The 23,283-nt window shown below is 37.5% G+C and overlaps 1 protein-coding gene across 8 annotated transcripts in view; it reads right to left on the bottom strand.

The window, feature by feature from the left end:
* Rad17 (Rad17 checkpoint clamp loader component) overlaps window positions 1-23,283 on the bottom strand; it is a 404,427-nt gene that overhangs the window by 262,979 nt on the left and 118,165 nt on the right. For all 8 annotated transcript variants that reach the window (XM_090401715.1, XM_090401712.1, XM_090401709.1 and 5 more), the window contains one exon: window positions 12,182-12,307. In XM_090401715.1, the coding sequence (XP_090257841.1) occupies window positions 12,182-12,307 (126 nt within the window). The remainder of the gene's footprint in view (window positions 1-12,181; window positions 12,308-23,283) is intronic.

The following is a 23,283-nucleotide window of genomic DNA, read 5'->3' as shown; positions in this document are numbered from 1 at the left end:
CCTCTGTGCTCCTTGGTTTGTAGTAACACTCCACTAAATATGCTGTCTTGCCCACCTCTATCTCACACCAAATGCTTTCAAAATCATTTATGTCATATTAATAATCACTGCCTTCCAAAGCCTCCACTCTCAGATAACATAAGTCATCACTTATCACAAGCAGCACTCCACCACCACGCTTTACCTTCCTATCCTGCCGAAAAATGCTGTACCCTGCTACTTCTATTCCTGTTATTATATCCTCTTCACCACGTCTCAGTGATATCAATAATCTTTGGCCAAGCTGATGCTATCAGCACCACCAATTCCTCTTCCTCTCCTTTATTCTGGATACTCCTGGCATTAATATAAAGCATAAAAATGCCACTGTTTCTATACCCAGCATTATCCCCCCCTAGACTCCACTGGACTCAGTGTCACCTGATGTTGTTTTCTCCCCCCCCTTCTCCCAAGTACCCATTCCCACAATTCAATGCAATCCCAGCACCAATCAAGGAAAATTACATTTATTGGTATTTGGAATGTACAAGAATTATTATATACAGGCAAACTAGACATAGCGCAAAATGAAATGAAAAGACTAAACATTGACATACTAGGAATCACAGAAACACATTGGAAAAACATGGGACACTTTACATCACAGACAGCAATAGGTGGGATACCATCAGGACCAGATGCCTTGTTTGTGTTCAGGTTGTTAAGGATTCTTTGGATTTCTTTTTTGTCAGAAGACTATGGGAAACATGAAAAAACCGTTCTTTGTGGCATGGAGGGAACTTTGCCTAGGTCATAATTACAGGAATTGGAAAAGAAGAATAATGCAAGTAAGTTGGGCTTATGTATTGGTAAGGTGACTGCAGATATGGATGTGAGAGTGGTGGAAACCTGGGTGGACAGAAGTTGCACAAATAGCCTTGGCAAGGGACCAGAAGGACTGAATGCAATTTGGGCAGGAGGTGAGTTTGCAGCATTTGGCCCTTTCAAAGTCTGACTTGGAGATGATTCTTTTACAACTGTTGTGGGCTGCAAAATAGGCAGAGAGGGCAGCTGGAGTTTTGGTCTTGAGCCAATTGTGATAAGCAGTTTTTTTTCTTTTACAGCATTGGAACACTTTTTTTGAGAACCAAGGCTTGGATGGTGGCTGAGAGTTTGGACTGAACAGGGGATGAAAGTCTTCATTCCTGTGAGACTTTCATCCCCTGTTATTCGGTTTAAGCAGGTGTCTGAATCAGAAATGAGGCTGTAGTCGAACCATGGAAAAGAGGAATAGCAGTCACAGAGGTCCTCCCAGTTGGCATCCTTGTAGTGCAAAAGGACACAAGACTGTGAACTGGTGGGTGTAGGTTGTTCTGTAGCAAAAAAAACTTGTATGAGGTTGTGGTTCGAGTTTCCAAGAGGAGAACTGACAACCCCAGTATATCTGAAAGGGAAGCTTGTTAGGAAGAGGTCAAGTGTATTGGCAAATTGGAGTGGGTTTGTCTGGTAAAAGGGTGTTGATTAGCAGTGGCTCTTGTTTTAATGATTTTGGAGGAGAGTAGAGGAATAATTGGGAAGATTGATGATCTGAGATAGGCCATTGCTGATAGCGAACATCTCAGCATCACAGCCTGCTTGAATGGTGAAACTGGAGAAGGGGAGCCAATATAAGTTGTGGACACTGAAGTTCCCAAGAAGGATGACCTCACTATTGGGGTACTTAGACTACAGAAAGTCAAGCTTTAGAGAGAGAAAGTTGAAGAGGTCAGAGTGGTTGATGGAGTTTGGAGAGTGAGAGAGAGAGAGAAAGCCTATGAAATGGGCAGGTTGATTTGGTAGAGAAATTTTGAGCCAAAGCAGATCAAATAGTGGGGATTCAAGCATTTGCAGTCTATGACATGGTATGTTGGTTCTCATGAATGCACAAGTGCCACCCTTGTGATGGAAAGGGCTGTGTAATGTGTAGTTTAAGCAGTTGAGATGGACAGTGGCTGTTGAGGTTCTGAAAGGAATAGCAGTTCTAGTTAAGATGACTGTAGGTGGTAGTGCGCATCATTTATATATATATTTTTTTTTTTTTGTAAGAATTAGTGTTGGTAGGTTGTGTGGTTGGATTTTTGTTGCCTTTTATGATTTTTTTTTAAACTATTTTGTATGGGAGAATTTTTGAGATTCGAAGTAAAAACACATCTCTTTCAGTTATGATTCATTGTGTTTGGTGACGAAGAGATAAAAAGGAAGTGGCGCATGCAGAAGAGGTGACAGACTCGCAAACATACTGCCCACACAGAGGGGAGTTGGTTTCCTATCTATAGGTTGCCTCGACAGTACCCCCTACAGCCACAGTATTTGATCTCTCTCCAGTCACGAACTGCAAAATATGTGGTTGCAGGATTTTTCACTAGATGATCGGGAAGCCTCCAGGTTCATTACTACCTGGTTAAGTCCAGTGTATTAACCAGCGGCCAGCCTGCAAAACCACTATAGAGTCAGGGTCCCCTACAGTAAGATTGGTATCACTCTCACTGTGTGTGAGAAGAGCAAGGAAGGGGGGGGGGTAGAAACCAGAACCCTTGCTCCAGCCACCAAACATAGCTGCAGCAACTTCAGGTCTCTAATTGGTATTTCACCAGGTGATGAAAGACATCTACCACCACCTAAAGATAATGGATAAGAGTACAGAACCCACAAGTACTTCTGCATTGGAGGGAAACCTGAGGAGAAAAAATCATCCACCATGACACATACTGAGCAACCCAAGAGAAAGTTGGAGATCCAGTTACTGAGTGTGGAAGACAGACCTTAGGAGAGCACTTTGCTAAGTAGGCCACTATGCCAAACCTGATCGAATGCTTGTGAAATGTTGAGAGAAAACTACATGAGTTTCTCTGAATTCTTCCATCTCTTCAGTCCAGGGGTGGGTAGTAAAAGCTAGAAGATTGGCTGTGGATCTGGAGTGATGGAATCTATATTACTGGTCACTGATTAGTCGGTAGGGTTCCAGATGGTGCAGGAGTTAGCTGTTGCCAAATTTCTCTCTAGTTTCAGAAAGAACAGAAATGAGAGCAACTGGATGGTACTTCGTTGACCAACTTTTATAACTTTCTTTCAATATATTTAACCAACAAGCTTATATTTAGCTAATCCAAAAGAAAGGAGATAAAAAATCAGCCATCTCACTATCGCCTCAGTTCTCTCGGAAATAGTACAGAAAAACATCAACAACTAATCTGGAAGCCCACTGATTAAGTGACCATCAATATGGATTTTACCATAGTAAATCTCCAAGGCAATATGACCACTACTGGACACAAGCCATGGAAAAGTTTGGAGAAATATATACAGTTTGCTCTTGATATTTCCAAGACATGATTTGTCTGGCAGAGAAGACCACTTACTAAACTGCAAAAAATAAAAAGGTACCTTCCTTTTATCACTATCAACAATAACATAGTCAATGAGAGTTTCTTATTCCTTGCCTCTTCTCTCCATGTGAATTTGTGCACATTTTTATGTTGGAACATGGTGTTAGTAATAATCAATCCATGACCTGAGCAGAAGTCCAACAGGTATTTGCCATTATTATTAGCTTTGCTCTTTTTCTCCAAATTTTCCCAAATTATTTTTGTATGTCTGACAATCATTTCCTACTCTGCTATTTAGATCCTAACAAGGACCAACTTTTCTTTTTTTCATTGTGTCAGTTGCTTTCTCTAAAGCATTAAAAAATTCCTCCACTTCTACCTTAGTAGAACCTTCTGTGGGACAATAGGCACAAATACGTCTCATTGTCCAGTTCCCCATTCTCATATTTGCCCACATTACTCTACTTGAGACTGACTGCCATTCAAGAAGATTAGCCTCGTATTTTGTGTTGAATACTATGGCTACTCCTTTTCCTTGATTGTCATTGCCTGAATACAATATTTTGTATTTATTGCTAAGAAAGATCTCACCAATTTTTGTCTTTTTTGTTTCAGTGACCCCTATTATGTCGATCTGGTACTTATCTAATTCTTCAGCCAGCTCCATTTCTTTGCCATTCAGGCTTCTTATGTTGATAGTACCGATCTTTAACTCTGGTGATGTTGAGTTGGGGTGTGTTTTCAGATTTGTTCCAGTAACTGACTTTTCCCTGTTCGCCCTGATTCCCTGGCGAAAACAACAGGGGTCTTGTTCAACCAGGCGATGCCCCAGCCGGTATGAAATTTTGTCATGTTGTACCATCATTTTGTGTTTTGGTTTATTTGATTTGGTTTAATTTACCATGTTCACTAAAAATCGTGCCTAAGCAGCTGAAATTACTTCTATAAGTTTTCAATTCACAATTCATTTGATATTTTCAATGCTTCTACCTATTTTCATTGTCTTTGTCTTGATATTGTTGACCTTCATCCAATATCTATTACAACAGTCATTCAATTTAGTCAGGGAATCTTGCAGACTACTAGGAGATTTATTTAGAATCTAATCTTTCAGTAAGGAAATTCCATGAGTAGACATATTACTTACTATTATAATAACGGAATTAACTCACGTAAAATATTCTTTATTCATAGAATTTTTGCCTGAATATCACAGGTATCAATCAGTACAGGTACAAAGGCTAATTAAACAATAACTGTTATAGTCACAAAGTGCCACCTAAGTAGCTAAGGTTAAATTTCCTAAATTTATTTTAAAAATATATATATATTTTTTAATATATATACATATAATATATATATATGTGTGTGTGTATACAATTCTTCTTTCACTACACGTTATTCCCGCTTCCTATGCAGGTTCCGCGTGTTACTTAGATGCGACTTCTTGTTAGTACCACTCCCAACCGACCTATCACCCAGCCTGACGGTGGAGGGGGATATATATGACTGACTGTAGCAGCTCATGTTCACGGGGCCATTTTGCCTGCTTGTGGGATGAAAAGCGCCAGATAAACAATCGGAAAAAACCCTACTGTCTGCACCCAAGACTGGCTAACTTGGCTATAGCTGAGGAAGATCCTCAAATTCCTCACATCTTCGACGGGAATCGAACCTGGGACACTCTTTCCCCAGCCATATGGTTGCGAATTGCAAAGTCACTAGGCTAACCGTGCGGACATATATGTGTATACAATTACAAGTTAGGAAAGATTTGCTGATTTATAGAGTACTATCTCCCACAAGGGGGAAAGACGTAAAGCACCGGACCTGTTTAGGTTAGGGGAGTGAAGTAACGTTTCACGATTCTTTGTAAAGCTGTTCCATTAGGAACCGACTTTTGTGAATGACTTTTGTCTTGTTCCACTATCTAATCTCTCTTCATAACATCATCAGCATAAATCAAATAGCTGAGATTAACATCTCCAATTTTAATATCAGGTTTAATACCACTTCCCTTCATAATGTGATCAATATATATAATCTACATCCTATTTGACACCAGATTTAACACTAAACCATCTTCCTGTACTTCCTTCAATTCTAACTGCTGACTTACAACTCAAATAAAGACTAAGTTTTGTTTGATATAATGCCCCACTGACACTATATAAATGTAGCATTTTGAATAGTTTCTCTCTTGGCATCTTGTCATATGCTTTTTCCAGATCTACAAAACTTAAATACAGATCTTTGTTAAATTCCAATGATTTCTCAACCATTTGTCGTAAAGTGAAGATCTGAACAAGACTGATCCTGATAACCTCTATTTGGTCTGAATCCAGCTTGTTCTTCATCAAGCTTCCCTTCCACAATCCTTCTCAACCGTTTCTCTAGTATAATTGCGTAAATCTTACCAGGAACACTCAGTAGAGAAATAGCTCCACATTCTCACATTCAGTTTTACAGGGTGTTCGGGATAAATTTGACAGTTTCGTAAGGAAAAAGAAAATCTTCTTTGTATCTATTAAATTTAATGAATTGACAAAAAAACATTACAGGCAGAGTTAATTACAATACTATCAACAAGATTTACTCAAAATAACCACCATTAGCATCGATCACAGCTTCAATTCTGCTTCGGAACCTCGAACAAGCTGATGCTACAGTCTCCCTGGGAAGGGCCGCAAAAACTGTTTTAATTTTATCCATTAACTGGGCTTTTGTATTACTGGAAGTGCGATTGGTGTCTTTTTCAACTGCGCCCCATACAAAATAATCCATGGGGTTAAGGTCTGGGGAGTTTGGAGGCCAAACATTTGGACTGGTGAAGTCGTAGAAATTTTCAGACAACCATTTTTGACTTTTCCCAGAGGTGTGGCAAGGGGCCGAATCCTGCTGCCATACATACGGCCTACCATTGGCTACCCTTGTTATCCAGGGCTTGACTACAGTTAGCAACTCCACGAACAAAGCCCGAATTCCAATGCCAGGGTTCTTCAACACCTGTTCCTGCAGATTTGCGAGGAATTCTGCTGTACGAACGCAATCAGATCGTCTGCTAGGGATCTTTCTTCTTGCTACATCCTCGTAGTCACCATTGCAAGTCTCTAGTTCATGCCTGATTGTTTTTACTGTATTCAGGGAGCATTGGGAAGCAGTCGTAATATCCTTATTTTGATGGCGGGCACAAATCATCATGATACAAGTTATTCTCTTCCATGATTCAGGTGGGTTCCAGCTATCCATCCTTTCTGACATCTTGTATATGAATGAAGAAGGGTCCAAACTTTTAAATGAAGAGAAGTGTGTGTTAATACATGTAACTTACGGAAAAATATAATTAATTATAAATATGTCAAATTTATCCCGAACACCCTGTATTTCCCTGTTTATATATGGGTACTATGAGAGTTCTACTCCAATCATCTGGAAATCGTCCCTCTGTCCAGGCCTTCTGAACTATGCAGTGAACCACTGTAAGACTTTTATATCTCCATACTTGAGTTTTCTGGTCGAATATCATCTACTCCTACTGCCTTTACACATTTCAAGCTTTTGATGACTTTTTCTACTTCAAGTATGGTTATGTATTATTCCTGACTGCATCCCTGTTGAGTGTTTTTTACCACTGTGCTATCACTGCTTGTTTCATTTAGCAATTTTTTGAAGTAATTACTTTATACTTCAAGAATATCTTTTTCTCCAGTTTTCATGTCACCTTTATCATTTCTAATTCCTTTTACAGGACTCTTTCCTCCATTACTGAGTTTCTTCAACAACCAATAGAATATCTTGCCACCTTCTTGATATTTATTTTCCATGTTCTTACCAAAGTCTTCCCATGACTTTTGTTTAGCTACTTTTACGAAGTGTTTAGCTTTCTTACATTTGTTTATGTATTCTCTAAGAGCACAAGGTGAGTCATTTAATAGGAACTTTTGATATGCTTTCTTCTTTTCCTTCACTGCCTCTTTAGCTTTCTATGTCCACCATGGAGTTCGGATTTTTCTATCCTTACAAACAACCTCACCACATGCCTCTCCGGCTGAATCAATTAGTGTGTTCTTCAGGCCTTATCAATGAATCTCCATGGTTTGGTTCCTGTTCTCAAACACTTTCATTTTTTATTGAATAATGTTTGTGTATTATAATCTACAGTTCCTATCTGAAGCTGCTCAACTTTTATTCACTTTAAAACTTTCTTATGTTCTTCTTTTCAATATGAAATATTAAATTTTATCCTGCCCGTAAATGGTGATCACCTCATTTCAAATCTCCAGTACACTCTGGTGTCCTGCACCAGGGAGAACCATCACCATCAACAATAACATAGTCAATGAGACTTTTCTTATTCCTTGCCTTTTCTCTCCATGTGAATTTGTGCACATTTTTATGTTGGAACATGGTGTTAGTAATAACCAATCCATGTCCTGAGCAGAAGTCGAACAGGTATTTACTATTATTATTACATTTGCTCTTTTCTCCAAATTTTTCCATAATATTTTTGTATGTCTGACAATCATTTCCTACTCTGCTATTTAGATCCCAAACAAGGACCAAATTTTCCTTTTTCGTTGTGTCAGTTGCTTTCTCTAAAACCTCAAAAATTTCCTCCACTTCTGCCTTAATAGAACCTTCTATGGGACCACAGGCACAAATAAATCTCATTGTCCAGTTCTCCATTCTGATATTTGCCCACATCACTGTACTTGAAACTGCCTGCGATTCAAGATTATCCTTGAATTTAGTGTTGAATACTATGGCTACTCTTTTTCCTTGACTGTCATTGCCTGAATATAACATTTTGTATTTATTGCTGAGAAACGTCTCACCAGTTTTGTCTTTTTTTGTTTCAGTCACCCCAATTATATCGATCTGGTACTTATCCAATTCCTCAGCTAGCTCCATTTCTTTGCCATCAGGCTTATTATGTTGATAGTACCGATCTTGAACTCTGGTGATGTTGAGTTGTGGTGGGTTTTGGGATTTGTTCCAGTAGCCGAATTTCGCTGTTTGCCCTGGTTCCCTGGCAAAAACAACAGGGCCTTGTTTATCTGTGCAACACCCCAACTGGCATGAAATTCTGTCATGTTGTATCATAATTTTATAATTTGGTTTAAGCCAATAAGAACACAATTTGGTCAGCTAAATCCCAAATTGCCAGCCCATCCTTGTTCATTCAGTATCCAGGTAGATACCTAATAATGTGCACCACGAGAAGGTGAGGACTGTACAATTGGTCCGAAGCCCTGATAGGTTCTCTGCATTCCTTTAAAGGCTATGTGGAAATCTCCTCTGAGTTATACAGCTTTGACCTTTAAGCATTCCTCCACCTCAAATACTATCATAGTTTTATCGATGGCAGTATAATATATTCTTCTTCTTCAGATGACAACTAAATTTTTCAAAACTTCATTGTGAAAAGATTCTTCAGAGCACAGTTCACAATTATTATTATTATAACATGAGTGCGCCAGAGAGTCAGGATCTCATGAAGGAAGGCCACACTCACACCTTTTGTCTTACCTCCTCTTCAAGTCTTATAGGACAGTGCATAATTGGCAAGATACTCCAATCATGCATTGTCCTATAATGGAAAAATCTAATTCTCATCTTTTCCTTGACTGCATTCATTCTCAACTTCAGAGCCTCCGTAGCTCAGTCATTATAAATGAAGCTCCTGGTCAGAAAGGCCTGGGTTCGATTGCCATCCATATCGTGAGGAACCTTTATCTGGTCTCTATAGACTAAAGGTGAGTTAGCTGGTTTCATACAGAGGTAGAAGGTGTTTTCAGCCAGAAACTTGGGTTCATCATTCCTCAGAACAGGCAAACTGTCCCTTGAACACACACACACACACGGATCTAGTCATAAAATACTGACTTAATTCCTCATTAGGAGGGCTCAGCCAGTACTAAGGGACAGTGAAGTAACGGGCTGGGGTGGGGGAAATGAACTTATACAAATAAAAAAATTCTCAACTTCCATGGATATTCTCATGTCCTATCCCCCCCCACCCTCCATAAATTCCATCTATTGCTATATAAAACAATTCCTTCAGAAGTTTGTTGGCATCCATCACATCACTCCTCCTTCACATGTTTACTAGTTTCTGAAGCTCATGAATTGTCAATCTGCCATCATAATCTGCATTCCACATCCCTGATATCATCTTAAACATCTTCCTTTGCTCTCTCTCCAAGGTACCTGCATTACCTTGGAACCAGAAGACCAGATCTGTGAACAATAGTCCAGATGAGGTCATATTAAAGGTCTTATAAAAGTCCAATCGCTTCCTTATCTTTACATGTCAATGTTGGTTTCAACATTGCAATTATCCTCTGAGTTGTATTTGCTACATGGCCCTTGAACTTCGACTTCCAGATCCTAATCAGTTTCTTCTAGCATGCTGCTGCTGGATATATCATCACACCCAAGTACATAACTTTACATTTAGTAACACTGAACTGAGGGCATTTGCATATGCTCATAATCCAATCCTGTAACATCCACCTTATGTAACTGCTTCCATGCTGTATAATTAGAAGCTTTAGAAAAGTCCAAAAAGTATCACAGTGTATCCATTCCCTTTGTCTAACTTAACCATAACAATATTATAAAATGTGAGGAAGTTACTCAAACATGACCCTCCCTTTGTAAAATCATGCTGTTCAGAGAAATTCTCTATCAGCCCATTTCTGTTTGCAAACTGTTACCAACTTTTCTTCATCACCTCAAGATATACTGACAAGTCAATGGTTAGACACAGTCTTTGCACAACCCTTGTGCAATGGGGTTATCATACATACTTTCAACTCCCATGGAATCTTCCTGTGTTGAAACTCACTGGTAGCTTTTAGCAAAATTGGCAATCATTAGTTGAAGAATCTTTTCTGTATTTGCTGCCTGTATACTATCTGCATTCAGTAGAGTTTTTCTTCCACATTCATTCTTACATTTACATGCAACATAATGACAGAATTCTATTGGGTTGTCTTTAGCATGTAGCACCGGTTTCTTTTCATACTCACACTTAGGTTTTCTATGCAATAGTTTGGCCTGCAGATTATAATTTCATAACTGACATCATATGCACATGGTAATCCTTCACACATCATCTTTTCATAAGCTCTCTTAATAAGACTGAATGTCCATTTCATGCCAACCCTATTTATTCTTTAAACTCTAGGGACACATTTCGATACTGTACCATTAAGGTATTTTTTAATATCTCCCATGCATACCATGGGATCAAACCTGGTATTCTTCTGTGTTGGTCATAATTTCCTACTTTGCAATTCAGCATGTAAAAATTCTAAACTTAACATTCATACACTTAGCAACTTCTGAGTTCAGCATAGCATGATCACTGATATCAACTGGAGCAAAACAGTCACATCTTTAACTGAAATTCTCTCTGATTCTATAATCAGGTATAATACTTTTTTTGGCCATGAGTTCCTTCTATGAAATGCTGCTTAAGTTGCAACAGCTTAATAAATTAGTTTTCATTCTTCTCATGAGATTTCACTGCTATTCAATCAATATTCAGATAATTAGTCACCAGCAACTGATCCACTAGGTCTCTGTAACAATACCCATAATTTATTTGATCTTGTTAGACTCCACACACAGCAGCTGGAAGCTATGATTGCAGTATTAGTAACAATGCTGCATAGAAAATTGTTACTAAGACTGCAATCATAGCTTTCTATAACTGGACTCAAACCATCTAATAAAAATACTGTAGCCTTTTATACTTGATAACAGTTAGTATATCTGATTCCAAAAGCCAGGTCTCACTAATGCCTACAGTTTCAAGCCACAAGGTATACTCCAAGACAACAAACTCAACCCTACTGCTGCTGACACTTTTGGCATTTGTATACATGCATGCTTTGTGTACCTTTATGCTTTCTCAAATACTTACCTCTGTAGTCCGCATGACTCAGTTGAATAACTTTCAGATCTTTATTCATATCTAATGCTTCACTTATACACATCCTTGCACATCTTTAAAAAGTCTGAACTGAATGAATACAATCATCCTTTCATCATGATCACCTCCATAATTAAGCATATTTCTATTATTAACATAGTTGCATAACTTAGTTGCTCTTATGTATATATTCTCACCATTCCTCCAATCATAATCTAGTTTCTCTGACTCTCTATATCAGGTTTCAAACCAATAAATAATTCTCCAGACTCCTAATACCAAATGAATTAAAGTGCAGGTCATCTCTCTTCTTAAATCCATGAGAATATTGTATGTTTGTGTTTCAGGTGGAAAGATCTAAGATGAAAAACCTTACAGAGGTTCTCATGTCAATTACAGGAAGTGGGCAACATGAGAAACTCTATAGGGTTTTTCACCTGAAGCAAAGTTAGCTGATCCGATTTGAAGATAGCATGCTTTATTCTGCCAAAATCTTCTGCATCATGTACAAACTTGCTAAACACACAAATTTTACAACCTTTATAAACTTGCTATAAACTTGACAGGAAGGGGGCAACATGAAAAACTCTGTAGGGTTTTTCACCTGAAGCAAAGTTAGCTGATCTGATTTGGAGATAGGAATTGCTATCTCTAAACAAACAAATTTTACAGACTTCATAAACTTGCCATTAGGGGATGTAGAAGTGGAATGGCAAGATGATTGCAATTCCTCCAAAGAGAAGGAAATTCAACCCTTTTGAACATAGAATAGTTAATTAGATCACAGTTGTGATAATTCATTAAAATTTCAAAGCAATATATACAAGAAAGATTAATATATTTAATCAAAATAAATTCTGTTCATAATGATACAAACAAAATTAAAAACATTTACCTGATAGTGCATATATCAAGTTCATCCAGAATGTGTTTAGGAAAGAGCATATGCTTGGTATTTTCTCCCATGCAACTTTCAGTTAAAATAAATACAGCTGGACATCTTCCACTCTTTTGAAATTTTCTAAAAAAAAAGTTTGTGAATTTTATTATTATTTTCTGACCTCTATAGAGTCACAAGACTCATCATGGGAGGTCAACACAAAGTCTATCATATCATGCCTTAAAATTATCTACAGTCTGCATGTTCACCACCCTCTCAGGCAATGCATTCCATGCAAAAAAACTCACTTCTTACTCTTTTATTCATCACTTTCAGGGATGGCTCCTTTCCTTCAGTTTACCATACGAAAATCTCCTCAGTGTTAATATGATAATAACTCTTCAACAGCTTAATTGTCTATACCAGCGCTTCCCAAACTGTGGGCCGCGGCCCCCTTGGGGGCCATGAAATAATGAAAACAAATTTAAAACGTTTTAAGACTTAAGTAGATTTTTTTTTTATTTTAAAAGAAATGTATTTAACTTTTATTATTTATTATTTCTTTTTTGTTATTTTTTATATTTTAATGGAAAAATTCACACATTGATGTTGGTTCATAAACTTTGCTTCCTGCGTATTTCCGTGCTTAATGAATATTAGTAAATATTGCTTATTCATATGTTTCATTTCAAAGCAGTGGTTAATTGTACAGGGTGTCCCAAAATTCACGCAACAAGTAATTTTGATAGAAATCACAGATTTTTAATTAAAAATTGTAATTTCTTATTGATTCATAAAGTATACAGTATAGGGCTATGCATGGAATAGCATATTGGGTAAAGGCCTCCACGGCTTTGCTGGCACATACGCACTCTTTTGTCGAAATTTTCCATGACCGTTTTGCATAAATGTGGCTGAATTTCGTTGATACAGTGCTCAATTTCCTCCTTCAAGGCGTGGGTGGTCGTGGGCTTGTTGGCATAAACCTTAGACTTCAAAAAACCCCAAAGAAAAAAGTCCAACGCAGTTAAGTCACATGATCTGGGCGGCCAATTCTGACCACCAAAACGGGAAATTACACGACCAGGAAATGACTCATGCAGTAATTGAATTGTTTCTCAGGCTGTATGGCATGTGGCACCGTCTTGTTGAAACCACATGTCGTCCACATCCATATCTTGCAATTTAAGCACAAAAAACTAGATTATCATGTCGCGATAGCGAGCACCATTAACTGTTATTGCCTTACCAGCCGCATTTTCTAAGAAGAATGGACCGATGATGCCTCCAGCCCAAAATCTGCACCAAACAGTGACACGTTGTGGATACATTTGTTTCTCAACAATCACTCATGGATTTTCTGAACCCCAAATGCGACAATTTTGTCAATTAACGAAGCCATCAAGATGAAAATGAGCCTTATCGCTGAAGATGATTTTGTTCGAAAAATAAGCATCCACTTGTTGTTGTTCCATAATCCATTCAACGAACTCTCTTCACTGTGTGTGGTCATTTTTAATAACCCTGAACTGTCAGCTGTCACGCTGTCTTTTTTTTTCTCGTTGGCAACACTTTACCGCACAAATGGCGCTAAATTTAAATCTTGCGTGAATTTTGGGACACCCTGTATTTACTTCGAATGCTCTCCAAGGAAGCTCCAAATCTTCCTGTCACTTTCATCATGCGTTCGTAATCAGGGACTGTTGATATTGACTTCATATACATATCAAAACTCGTTTTATATTATCACTGTCATCCAAGCTAGTTTTCTGTTACCAATAAAAGTTTCACATATACTTCACACGTGAAAAAAAGCTTAAACAAGTTCATGTGGGGAGATAGTAACTCGCTTGCAGTGGTAAACAACACGCCCTCCCTAACAGCCACTATACTGCAGAGGCAATAAAAACAAGTACTTTTATTATGCCAGTGAATAAGGTATGAGGAGTCTGTGTAATATATTTCTCAACAAATAGTGCAATTAGAGACAAGTAGGATAAAAACACACTAATTAATGAATCACATGTCCCCTCATACAGAAACTATGCTGTATAGACTGAAACAAAACCATATGTTGCATGGGCAAACACAGTATCTAACTAAAAAACTATTGTTATTAGATGTGTGTGAGTTCGATTTCCCAAGGCAGCAATAAAATTCAACCGAACTTGTTTAAATTCGTAAAAGTGTTAAAACTAAGTAATATATATATATATAATGAATGTTATGGCAGTTTCACATATGGAATTCGGTTGAAGAGAGTTAGCATTTCAACTCAATTGTCAGCTATGCTTTTATCTTTCGGTTGCGCGATCTTTTCTTAATACCGCACCAATCATATGCACGTTTTAATAACTTGCCTTTGCTGTCTGTTTCGCGTTAGGCTTAATTACCATAAAGGGAGAAAAGTCACAAAAGAGAAAAATGTTCCTGGTCTGAGGATTCCCTTATCCAGGTAATATCCACTAAATTTGGTATGCCAGTATCGGTAAGTAGTGATATTATTTGATCTATTCTACGTTAAAAAATTTAACCCTGAGATGGATAAGTGGCTGATAAAAAATAAAAAAAAATCCCGCGAACAATCAGAAGAAGCAGAAACAGACTCAAAAAAAAAAAAAAGGACAGTATTTCATATTTTACCAGAACAGCCCGCATCGTCTTCAGAACCAAACAGTAAGAGGCAAAAAATGTAATATATGCATTTGATTTTTGCAATATTCGCTGTGTATGTTTTGCAATATTATAATAATATTTAATACAATAAATATTATAATAATATATCTCTCTATTACGATTTTTTTTCGAGGGGGGACCGTGAAATATTTTAATTTTTGCAAAGGGGGCCCTGACATCCAGAAGTTTGGGAAGCACTGGTCTACACCATACCCCTCCCCTTTGCCTTTCCACCAAAGTATGCGATCCGCATGCCCTCAATCTATCCTCATAATCAACATTATACATTCCTGACATCATTTTTGATATCTGTCTCTGCACCTCTCCAAGGTTACTTCATCCCCTTCAAATTCTGGTGACCAGATCTGAGCAGAGAAATCCAGATGTCATTTGATCAAAGCTTTATACACTGAGACCACAACACTTTTATTTCTGTGGTCAATGTTCTCCTCAACATTACTGCAATTCTCTGAGATGTGTTCGCAACCTTTGCAATATGTCCTTGGAACTTCAAATCTATATCCACTATCATCTCAAGATCGTTTGCTTTCTCCCTTTTCCAGTTAACTCCAGCAAGTGAGTATGAAGCATCCCATCTGTGGATCCAAAATTATAAAGCTTTACATTTAGTTTCATTAAACTGACATCCCCATTCATATTTGCCCACCTTTCCAGCTTATTCAAATCCTACTGAAGAGCCAAAACATTAGCACTATTACTAATAATCTTCCCAAGCTTTGCATCATCTGCAACTCCACTTAAAACCTTCCTACTCCCTGGTACTGCTTCCCAATATACAACACTGTGATATCTATCTGGGAGCCAATCACCAATCCAATACACTAACCTGATAATCAACTTGTCATGTGGCACCCTGTCAAATGCCTTCGAAAAGTCCCAAAAAAAATGACAGCATATGCCTTATCCTCATCCACTGCTCATGTTACTCTATTCTAAAACAAGAGTACCCTTTAACAAATCCATGCTGACCTGCATAAATAATATTACTCTCACTGCCCAATTCCATATACAAGTTCTTACCAATTTTTCCAAAATCTTAACTACAGAAGAAATACAAACAGGCCTATAGTTTGATACTTCCATCCTACCACCACCCTTATGCCATGGTGCTGTCTTACCCTCCTTTCACTCTCGGCACCTGCCCCATTGCAAGCCTTTCATCAACTAGCCAAGTTAATGGCACAGTCATTTCCACAGCACATTCCCTTAAAACATGTGGTGAAATTCCATCTAGTCCTCCTGCCTTATTGACATTTAGCATATTCAGAATACATCAGTGGCAGTCATGAAAATTTTAAGTAGGGGTGCTGCATATACAAAATAAGAAAAATAATTCATTTTTTTGTAATCAGTAACCAATTTATTAATAAGTAAATTTACATATTAAAAAATTTCTTTATTAAAAATATTTCACCCTCACCACGAACACACATCAATAATAAAAGCTTCACACAGAAATAACGCGCACAAGCATACAATTTATCTGTATCGACACCTCAACGAGCAGTGTTGGTTTCGACATTCCTCCGACACTGTGTTAGATCACAGTGCATTTGTTTCATGTAATGATAATTGGGAAAATAGAATTCTTTTCATATTTTCAACAGTGACACTCGTCATAATTCAGCCTTGTATCTATAATAAATAAATAATTATATGTTATATTAAAAGAATAAAATAAGATTTAGAAAAAATAGTTCACCCTCACCACAAACACACACCAATAATAAAAGTTTCGTATCTCACAGAAATAACATGCGCAAGCATACAATTTATCTGTAGCAACACTGCTCAACGAGCAGTGTCAGATTCACTTGTTACGTGCAGTGACAAGTGTAAATGAATATCAGTGAGTCTGGCCACAACTGATCGAACATAATAATTTCAACACTGCATTAGATCGCAGTGCATTCGTTTCGTGTAATGATAATTGAGAAAATATAATTCTTTTCATATTTTCAACAGTGACACTCATAATTCAGCCTTGTATCTATAATAAATAAATAATTATATGTAATTTTTAGAATAAAATAAGATTTACCAAATATATTACACCCTCACCACGAACGCACACCAATAATAAAAGTTTCATATCTCAAAGAAATCACGCTTGCAGGCATACAATTTATCTGTAGCAACACTGCCCGTTGAGCAGTGTCGGATTCACTTGTTATGTGCAATGACAAGTGCAAATGAATATTGGCGAGTCTAGCTGCAATTGGCCGAATGTGATAATTCCAACATTGCGTTAGATCGCAGTGCATTTGTTTCGATAATCAAACAATTCCAATGATTAACTATTCAATTAATGATGAAACATAAGCTGTAACCTTTAAAATGTTGTATTGCATTTATATAATGTTGTAAGCATTGTTATTATTTATAAACACAAACAAAATTTAATTTTTTCGTTTTTCCTTGGGGGTGGTGCAGTGTCACAGTGCACCACTGGAATGCATCCTCTTCATTCAGTTCTATCACTTCACCAGTCATTACCCTTCTAGGAATAAAGCTTATAGTACCAGGACAGAACATTCTAATAAAGTGATCATTAAATAGTTCAACTACATCATCTGCTTTGGTCACCAATTCCCATATCTATCCAGCAAGGTAATCTGTCCACAATCATTTTATCTCCTACTCACCACATTAAAGAAAAAAACTACTTGGGATTCTCACTGGATTACAGTGCCAGTTTCCTCTCATATTCTAATATTTCTCTCTTTACAATACTAGTCATTTTCCTAGCCTGAGCCATATATTCCTCATGCAATTGTTCTCCACTTCTCACTTTATTTGCCTTCCATAATATCTTTTTCTTCTGCAATTCTTCTTTTATTCCTTTCGACTCATCAAATTGCTGTATCTTCTTCTTCACTCAAGGCATCCATCTCCCACGTGCTAAAACCCCCTCTTTCAGATTCTTTCATCCATTATACTGCAGCCAACTGATTTCTAAGTCTATGATAGTCACCTTCCTGATAATTCCACATAAATTATGTTTTAATACCTCCACATGCCTATTCATCCTCCAAGTCAGGAGGACTACATGGTCACTCTCACTAATGGAGGGGGGGAGGGGTATCAAGCATGTCATCTCAGTCACTATAATCAAATCCAAAACTATTGATGCTACTCATGCTCCCTCTAATACATGCTGCCAAAGACAGCTGTCCCTTCAAGAAATCCAAAAATGCAGTTCCCTTAGTACTGCATGCTGTCTCCTCTATCCAGTTTATATTGCTATAGTTGAATCCCCTCCCATAATGATCGCTTGCTTTGCACTGGCCAAACTAATTTGCCTAAACATTTCCTGCTCATCACCATCTATATTCCCTGGTCTGTAGCAACAACATCCCACTAAATATCTTCTTTTATAAAGATCTGTCTCACACCATATACTCTCTCAAAGCCATTGGTGTTATTTCCATGACTGAGAGTGCATAATTAATCTCTTATCACAGTAACACTTCGCCACCACGTTTACTTTCCCTATCCTGACAAAATATGCTATAACTTTTGATTTCTATCCCTATTAGAACATCCTCCTCAGTTAACCAAGTTTCACTGATGCCAACAACCTTTGGAGAGACAGTCAATTAATGCCACAAACTCATTCCCTTTATCCCTAATGTTCCTAGCATTTGTATACAGAAAAACCAGTGAATTAGCTGAATTCTTATAGCCATTATTACTCCACTCATATTTCTAGTTCTATTATATAGTGTACATCCTCTCATTTCTCACACCATGATTCCCAGATGAGGCTGTTCCTTGCTATGTTCCACCTGTACAATTTTAGTTTCCCTGTCCCGACATGCTCACTTGCACAGAAAACAAGTCTTTCCAAATGCTTGTACCATTCTGCATTCAAATGTCATCCATCTCTTGCATACAGCTCTCTTCTATTCTCAAACTTACTCCATGCATCCACATATTCCAGACCTCTTTTCCTGCACATTCTCACTATCATCTCATTCGTCATCACTGCTCATCTCCTCCACTCCATTTTATCATACCAGGGTAACATGCGTACTATTTTTAATTGGACACATTTCTGCAGAACCATGTCTAAAAGTAACCTCAAATTTTGTGATACATGATTCCCATCACCTCTCAGGGTCATTCATCCCAACCATTACTATCATCTCCTCTACACTTTCACCCCTCTTTACTGCCACACTCTCTATTGTACCACCAGACAAGTACTTCTCTAGCCCTCTACTTTGCACACTCCATACATGACATGAATCTCCATACATGACACTGCAAACAGATTCATTCATCCTTCTATCAGTGACATGGCTGACTCTTACCACTTCCAATCTCTCTTTCATTTCTCTCCCACTCTCCCTCTCATCTCTCTCTTTATCCCTTGCTTCCACACTTTCTTGGCTTTCTGCAATTTCCTCTCTTCCATACTCTCACCTTCCTCTCTGATTTCAATGTCTTACACCTGCTCTCATTCCTCTCACACTAGCCAACCTCTATTCTCCCAAGATATTCATTCACCCATCTCAACTCTGTCTTCATTCTTTTCATCTCCTTTCTCAGCAGTTCTATTTCTCTCTCCACACATTCTGCTTTCAATTTACAATTGCACACGCACAATCATGGCCATCAGACAAACCATCTCTGTCCACTAAATGCCCAAGGCTAAATCCACATATACATCTTTAACTGTTCTCTCCACCCTCCAATACACTACTGACATCCACAAACTGAAAATCACTTGCTTCCAAAGCACTATCTCCACCACCACTAAATCCCGAGATCGAGACATTTATGTCTCCCAGCACTTCCTACTTCCTTCACATACATTTCATGCAATACACATTCCCGTCTTTCACCTGACACACTTTTATACAATGGGATGAATACACACACTTTCAGGCACAAACTTTGTTTGCTCACACTTGGATAAAGGATTAAACTAAATTTATTATACTTCTAACCAAGTGAAAAATAAACTTTCAATAATCCTAGATAATATGCAGAAAGGATATTCTATGGAAACAAAGTAATATCCAAATAATGCAGTTTTAAAAACCGAATATAAGATAACAAGGAATTGCCTTCAACTTTGATTTAAAAAAATGCAAAACTACTACAGAGACAAGTTAACCTCCACACAAAATGATGTGAAACAAATGTGAGATCTGATCGAGATGCTAGAATGTGTTCCCAATACCAACTGCCTCTGAAATCAAAAAAATATAGCTTCATGAAAGGCACCAAATCTTTCCAACAACTAGCAAATGACTTTGACCAATAATTTGTAGACTCCATCCAAGAATTCCAGAGAAAGATCCCACCACTTGGACAACAAGCAAAACAGACATTATTGTTCCCAACTATAAGAGAAGCAGAACTACTCTCTGTAATCCATCAAACCAAACGAAGGCCCAGGAATCAACAGCATCAGACCTAATCGTGCAACATACATCTAGCCTAGGCATAATCTTACTAAAATTAATAAATAAAATATTTAAAACTAGACAAATACCCAGTATCTCGAAGACAGCCATAATCACACCTATATACAAACATGGAAAAATAAATTTGATCAATAATTACAGATCCATAGCAACACTACCAATTATCAAATTATAGGTAGGATCCTGCTTAGTAAACTCGCAACATATACAGTGAACTTTCATATTATCCCCAAAACACAGTATGGTTTTCAGAAGAATAAGGGAACAGCATCTCTAGATTTTAAAAACATAATCAATGCCATCTTAGATAAAAACAAAGTTGTCATGGTAGTCTTTATTGAATTGACTAAAGCATTTGACACACTGATACATCAAAGCTTATCAGAAAAGCTAAGACATGTTGAAACTCTACAATCATGATAGAATAGATGAGTCATTGCAAGAAAATTTGGAAGGGCATACTATTCTTACCTGGGAAGTAATAAATGCCATTAGGAAAGTGAAACCAGGAAAGGCTCCAGGAAGGATGTAATTATGGCAGAATGTCTAAAGGCCTTAAATGACAAGGCTATAAGATCACTGACTGACATATTTAACAAAGTATATACACAACTTGACACTGTCAAGAGATTTTAAGCACTTGACATTCCTACTCATACCTAAAAAATCTAAGACAATCAAATGTGAAGAATACAGAACAATTAGTCTGATCACAAAGATAATAAAAGTTATGTTATAGATCATCCTAGAAAGAAATAAACATAACATCAAATTGGAAAATAATGAGACACAATCTGGTTTTCAGGAAAATAAAGGTACCAGAGAAGGACTCATCAATGTTAGAACAATTATAGAAAGATAGCTGGAGAAGCAGAAAGAAGTTTATTTATGTTTTACTGACTACACAAATGCCTCTGACAATACAGGACATGAACATTTAATAGAACGCATGAAAAAATTAAGAGTAGATGGTAAAGATACCAGATTACTGATAAATCAATATTAGGAGCAAATTCCCTCAATCAAAATATCAGGAAACCTCAGAGGAATTGCCAGTAAAGAAAGGTGTCCGAGAAGGCTGTGTTCTTTCTCCTATATTGTTTAACCTCTATACTGAAAATATCTTCAACAATTAGCAGAATTTAAAGGAGTCAACACAGGAGGCGGAAATATAAACAATTAAGATATGCAGACAATACAGTACTGCTGTCTGAAAATAGAAAAGATCTTCAAAACCTACCAGAAGAGGCACTAAAACTAAGTGAAAAATATGGACTTAATTTCAACTTAAAAAAAAAAAAAAACATGTTGGTAACAAGAGAAAAATGAAAATACCCCAATATAAATATTAAGATCAGAGGCAATACCTTAGATCAAATAGAGAGTTATATATATTTGGGTCAACAAATGATAGAGAATGAAAGTGTGGTAAGGAAATATTAAGAAGAAAAAAAATTGCAAGATAAACCTTCATTAGCATGAAAAACATTCTGCCCTCAAGGAAAATTCACACAAAAACAAGAATTAAAGGGTACTTAAGGATCAAAGCTTTATAACGGAGAGGAGACCTCCATATAGCCTTTACAGCAATACAAAGAACCGACCAAGGCTTCTGACTTAATGTCCAATCCTCACCTTCTTGTGGTGCACCCTGTAAGGTATCTACCTGGATACTGAACGAATGAGGATGGGCTGGCAATTTGGGATTTAGCCAACCAAATTGTATTCTTACTGGCTTAAACCAAAATATAAAATGATGGTACAACATGGCAGAATTTCATGCTGGCTGGGGCATCGCATGGTTAAACAAGGCCCCCATTGTTTTCGCCAGGGAACCATGGCAAACAGCAAAAAGTGAGCTACTGCATAAAATCCTAAAATCCACACCAACTCAACATTGCCAGAGTTCAAGATCGGTACTATAAACATAATAAGCCTGAATGGCAAAGAACTGGAGCTAGCTGAGGAATTGGATAAGTACCAGATTGACATAATAGGGATGACTGAAACAAAAACAAGAAAAACTGGTGAGACCATTCTGAGCAATAAATACAAAATGTTATATTCAGGCAATGACAATCAAGGAAAAGGAGCAGCCATAGTCTAACAGATAAGCTTAGGCGTTGATGGTTATTCATGACTTATTTTTCACGGTATTAACAACACCACAAACACTTTTATCAACAAAGATGTTTTATTAATGCTAATATTTCGCTGATTTTCGACTCAGCATCATCAGAGCACAACACACATGTAAACGCGACAGTGAGTGAGTGAAACAATATAATTGCAAAAGACAAAAGATCTAACATCCTATTTTTGGTGCCCTCTAACGGGAAAAAAAAAAAAAAAAAAAAAAAACAGCAGTTATCCAGGAGTTTTTCTTAGGATAACCGTCTCCCAAATTTTTGGCAAATTAATGCAACCATATTTGTTAAGGTTGGGAGAATTCTCCAAAGCCATTGCTGACTCAAAAAATAATCTTTCAGATCTATAACGACTCCTAAATAGCAAATTCGTTTTCCTCCATCTAATCCTGTGTGAAGGAGTGTCCAAAGCGTGGTCTGCCCGTCCCGACTTGCCATAGTAATAGTAGCGATGGAGCTTCATACACTCCTGGGTGTGCTAAAGGGTGAAGTTTATCCTTTGGCGAGCGGATAAGAGTTGCCAGCTTGACATGAGGTTTGAAGGTGGTGCGAAGGCCATGTTTCAACAATACTTTGGCTATCTTTTCCGATGTACCTCTGATATAGGGAAAAGAAATGGTCATGTTGTATTCTTGTGTATTAGGGGAGGGCAGAGTAATGGGCTATGTAGTATTTTATCTATTTTGTAGGGATTCTAGCCGTTGGCTAAGAACGTATGGCACAGGTACTGGAGTTCAGTGGTCAGAGCTGTATCGTTAGAACTAGTTTTTTGGCTATGTCAAAAACAACAGACAGGACATTTCTGGCCTATCGTCTCATTTCTCCACAACTAACC

The sequence above is a fragment of the Typopeltis vanoorti genome, chromosome 12, assembly GCF_054136105.1.
Source record: "Typopeltis vanoorti isolate ZY-2024b chromosome 12, IOZ_Tvanoo_1.0, whole genome shotgun sequence".
In the NCBI taxonomy this organism is placed as follows: domain Eukaryota; kingdom Metazoa; phylum Arthropoda; class Arachnida; order Uropygi; family Thelyphonidae; genus Typopeltis; species Typopeltis vanoorti.
The sequence above is the reverse complement of the archived record's forward strand: the minus strand, read 5'-3'. Positions and strand labels throughout refer to the sequence as shown.